Source organism: Erigeron canadensis, chromosome 3 (genome assembly GCF_010389155.1).
Source record: "Erigeron canadensis isolate Cc75 chromosome 3, C_canadensis_v1, whole genome shotgun sequence".
Taxonomy (NCBI): Eukaryota; Viridiplantae; Streptophyta; class Magnoliopsida; order Asterales; family Asteraceae; genus Erigeron; species Erigeron canadensis.
The window spans coordinates 16,366,441-16,370,908 of record NC_057763.1 but is presented as its reverse complement, the minus strand read 5'-3'; the positions used below and the strand labels follow the sequence as shown (position 1 = coordinate 16,370,908).

Here is a 4,468-nt window from a genome sequence, read left to right as displayed (position 1 = left end):
TTATCCCTAAGAAAATGATATCTGATTTCAATGTGTTTAGTTCTTGAATGTAAGATAGGATTCTTGCTCAAGTCTATTGCACTTTTGTTATCACACATAATTGGTATTTCACTTTGGTGTTCATTGTAATCGACAAACATTTGTTTCATCCAAAGAGCTTTTCGCACAGGCATGACCAGCAGCTACATATTCGGCTTCGGTGGTTGATAGCGCAACGGAATTTTGTTTCTTAGAAAACCAAGAAGTAAGACATAAACCCACATAAGCACAAATGCCACTAGTACTTTTTCTATCAACAAGTGAACCACCTAAGTCGGAATCCGCATAACACATAATATCAACTCCGGAAAATTTGGGATACCACAAACCAAGATGCATTGTACCTTTAATATATCTAAATATTCGTTTAACCGCATCATAGTGAGATACTTTAGGGTTTTCTTGAAATCTAGCACATAAGCACACACTATACATAATATCCGGTCTACTAGCGGTAAGATACAATAAACTACCAATCATGCCATGATATTTAGTGCTATCCATAGGTTCACCTTCTTCATCAATGCTAAGTCTAGTTGTAGTAGCCATAGGTGTATCTAATGGTTTAGAAGATTCCATTTCAAATTTCTTAAGCATTTCTTTAATATATTTAGATTGATTAATACATATGCCATCTTCTAATTGTTTTATTTGCAAACCAAGAAAGAAGTTTAGTTCACCCATCATGCTCATCTCAAATTCATCATGCATAAAGTTAGAAAATTCATCACACATAGATTGATCCGTGGATCCAAATACAATATCGTCAACATATATTTGTACTATCATAAGATGAGGCTTTTTCTTTTTAATAAACAATGTGCTATCTACTTTACCCATTTCATACTCATGATCAATTAAGAACGTTTTCAACCTATCGTACCAAGCCCCAGGGGCTTGTTTTAATCCATACAATGCTTTTTTAAGTTTATAAACATGATTAGGTTTATCAAAGTTTTCAAAACCCGGTGATTGTGACACATATACATCTTCTTTAATCACACCATTCAAGAATGCACTTTTTACATCCATTTGATATAATTTAAAATTATGGGCACATGCATAAGCAAGTAAAATTCGGATTGATTCTAGTCTAGCAACCGGTGCAAAATTTTCATTGTAATCAATTCCATCTTGTTGACAATATCCTAGAGCCACTAACCTAGCTTTGTTTCTAGTGACTTTCCCATCTTCATCAAGTTTGTTACGATATATCCATTTCAAGCCAAAAATTGTATGTTCACTAGGCAAGGGGACTAATTCCCATACGTCATTTCTTTTAAATTGATTTAGTTCCTCTTGCATAGCCATTACCCAATTATCATCAACTATTGCTTCTTTAATATTTTTGGGTTCTATAGTAGACACAAAAGCACAATAGGAATTAACATACATAGCATGTGATCTTGTTACTCTTTGATTTAAATCACCAATTACTTGATTAATGGGATGGTCTTTAACCTCTTTTATGTTAATTATTGGTTGGGCTTGAGGTTCAACTTGAGGTGTTTCAATTTCATTTGTTGGTACACCATTAGGTGGAGTGGCCCTAACTTCTTCCTCAAGTATGTCATCATCAACCAAAGGCAACGTTTTCGGTTTGGGCTCTGACTCATCAAATGTTACATCAAGTGAGTCCTCTACGATGTTAGTTTCTTTATTCAAAACTCTATATGCTTTACTTATGGGTGAGTAACCAAGAAAAACACATTCATATGCTTTAGGATCAAATTTGGTCAAGTGGTCTTTCTTATTTAACACAAAACATTTACACCCAAACACCTTAACATGTTTTAATGATGGTTTCTTTCCTTTTAGGACTTCATATGGTGTTTTATTCATCATTGGTCTAAATAGGACACGATTAAGTATATAACATGAAGTAGCAACGGCATCACACCAAAATTTTTGTGGGATAGATTTTTCATTTAGCATAGTCCTACTCATTTCTTGAAGTGTTCTATTTTTTCTTTCTACAACTCCATTTGATTGAGGTGTGCGAGGGGCTGAAAAATTATGCGTTACACCATGTTTATCACAAAATTCTCCAAATTGGGCTTCATTATCAAATTCCCTACCATGATCGGTTCGAATTGAAACTATGGTGCATCCAAGTTTATTTTGTATTTTTCTACCAAATATTTTAAATTGTTCAAATGCTTCATTTTTATGTCTCAAGAAAAATGTCCAAGTGTACCTAGAGTAATCATCAACAATTACCAACGTGTAAAAATTTCCTCCATAACTTTCAATGGATGAAGGCCCAAATAAGTCCATATGCAAAAGTTCTAAACATCTTTTAGTTGAAATTACATTTTTAGGTTTGTGACTCGCTCTAACTTGTTTACCAACTTTACATGCATCACAAAAATGACAATCAAATTTCAATTTGGGCAAGTCTCTCACACAATCCATATAAGACAATTTTTGAAGTTGTCGCATGTTAGCATGTCCTAATCTCCTATGCCACAATGTAGACATAATATGTATAGTAGCCAAGCATATATCAAGCTTCTTATAGTCATTTAGTTTACATGTATACACACTTTGTTTTCGTTCACATCTTATAATTACTTCACCATTTCTAACTATTTCCGCTTGTGATTCATCAAATATGACCCTAAGCCCTTTATCACATAATTTACCAACACGTAACAAGTTAAACGCAAGATTTTTAACATGTGCAACCTTTTCAAAAACAAAGTTTTCGTGTGCGATGTTACCTTTACCAATAATCTTTCCTTTGACGTCACTTCCAAACACTACGTCACCACCATTGTATTTGGTATAGGTGGTGAACACTTCACGGTCACCGGTCATATGCTTAGAGCATCCACTATCGGTTATCCAATCATCTTTTTCGATCATTCCTTTATCGCTTTCCTATATATTACAACAATATTCAAACTTTTGGTACCCAATGTTTCATAGGTCCGGGGTTGTTAGCATTAAACATTCCTACTTTGACCCATTTCTTAGTAGTTTTCTTGTTGTATTGAATTCTTGGGTACAAGTAGTCATTGTATGTGTTATAGAAGTTTCTTTGATGATCATTATTGGCTTTTGAGACATAGCTATTTTTTCTTGAAAACTTGTTTCCATATTTATGTCTTGATTGATAATATTTACGAGTAATATGACCTTTTTCAACCTTTTGAGGTGCTTTGGAAGCCTTTTGATACTTTAATGGGACTTGGTCAAGTGTTGGCATGGTCGATGTCTTCACAGTGATCTGCGGACTATCTTGGCGGTCAATGAAAGATCGTCCGTCGATCAGCTTTGCCTTGACAAATATAGTAGGTCGGTTCTTACTTGTTGACCCATCTCCTTTATACCCAATTCCCGCTCTATCCGGCCTTCCATGTATTGAGTCAAGCATGTCATCTAACATTTTTGTTCCTTTAGCAAATTTTATGAAACACAAGTCTCTTTCATACCGTTTAGCTTTGGTTTTAAAGACAATGCATTTTTCACAAACATCTTTTTCTTTATTTCTAAAATCGTTGTTTTCTTGCATCAAAATAGCTACAAGACGTTTTTGTTCTTCCAATTCTTTTGACAATGATTCATTCTCCGATTTTAGTACCTTGTTCTTTTTACTTATTTTAGTGCTTAACATTGCAAGTTTTTCATAATCGTGTTCAAGTGTTTCAATAGAGTAGTCGCTTTCGGAATGTACCTCATCTTCGTCTTGACTGACGAAGCACATGGTGGAATCTTCAACTTCACTATCACTCCAAACTCCGCTTGTTGATTCCTGTTCATCATCACTTAAGTTTCCCGAATTGCCAATGGCCATGAAGCATGTCTCATGAGCATCTTCTTCGTCCTCTCCTTCTTCATCTTCCCAAGCACCACCAACATACGCCCTTTCATTTCTCTTTTTGGTGCACTCATTTACCAAGTGGTTTGGATCACCACAATTGAAACACTTTCTAGTAGACTTCTTCTTTAAGTCTAGAGGTGGTTTTCTTGAGTCATTTTGAGGAGGTCTAACAAACTTCCCATTTCTTTTAAAGATTCTTTTGAAGTTTCTCACCATACATGCCAACTCTTCATCATCATCAAGCTCCTCTTCATTTTTCTTCTTCATGTGATATTTCAACTTGATGTTTGGCTTTTAGAGCTATAGACTTGAACTTCTCTTTCTTCAATTTGCTAATTTCTTCATCCTTTTCTAATATCACTTCATGTACCTTAAGGTTACCAACAAGCTCATCCAATGTCAATTTTTCAAAGTCTTGTGCTTCATCAATTGCCGTGACTTTGGGTCTCCATTTAGCTGGTAGAGCTCTCAAGAACTTTCGAACATATTGCTTGTTAGTGTAGAATGTACCTAAAGCCTTCAAACTTGTACATATAGTATTAAATCGAGAATATCCTACATCTATTTTCTCATCATCTCCAACAACAAATTGTTCATATTGTG

General features: G+C 34.8%; 1 protein-coding gene across 1 annotated transcript; it reads right to left on the bottom strand.

The window, feature by feature from the left end:
• Positions 1-2,941: 2,941 nt before the first annotated feature.
• On the bottom strand, positions 2,942-4,081 carry LOC122591568. Its single transcript, XM_043763828.1, has one exon. It carries the CDS (start codon positions 4,079-4,081, stop codon positions 2,942-2,944), a length of 1,140 nt encoding a protein of 379 aa, XP_043619763.1.
• Positions 4,082-4,468: the final 387 nt, after the last annotated feature.

Bases quoted from the DNA above. Each gene is read 5' to 3' on its own strand.
- LOC122591568 (XM_043763828.1), bottom strand. From the start codon at position 4,081: ATGGTGAGAAACTTCAAAAGAATCTTTAAAAGAAATGGGAAGTTTGTT.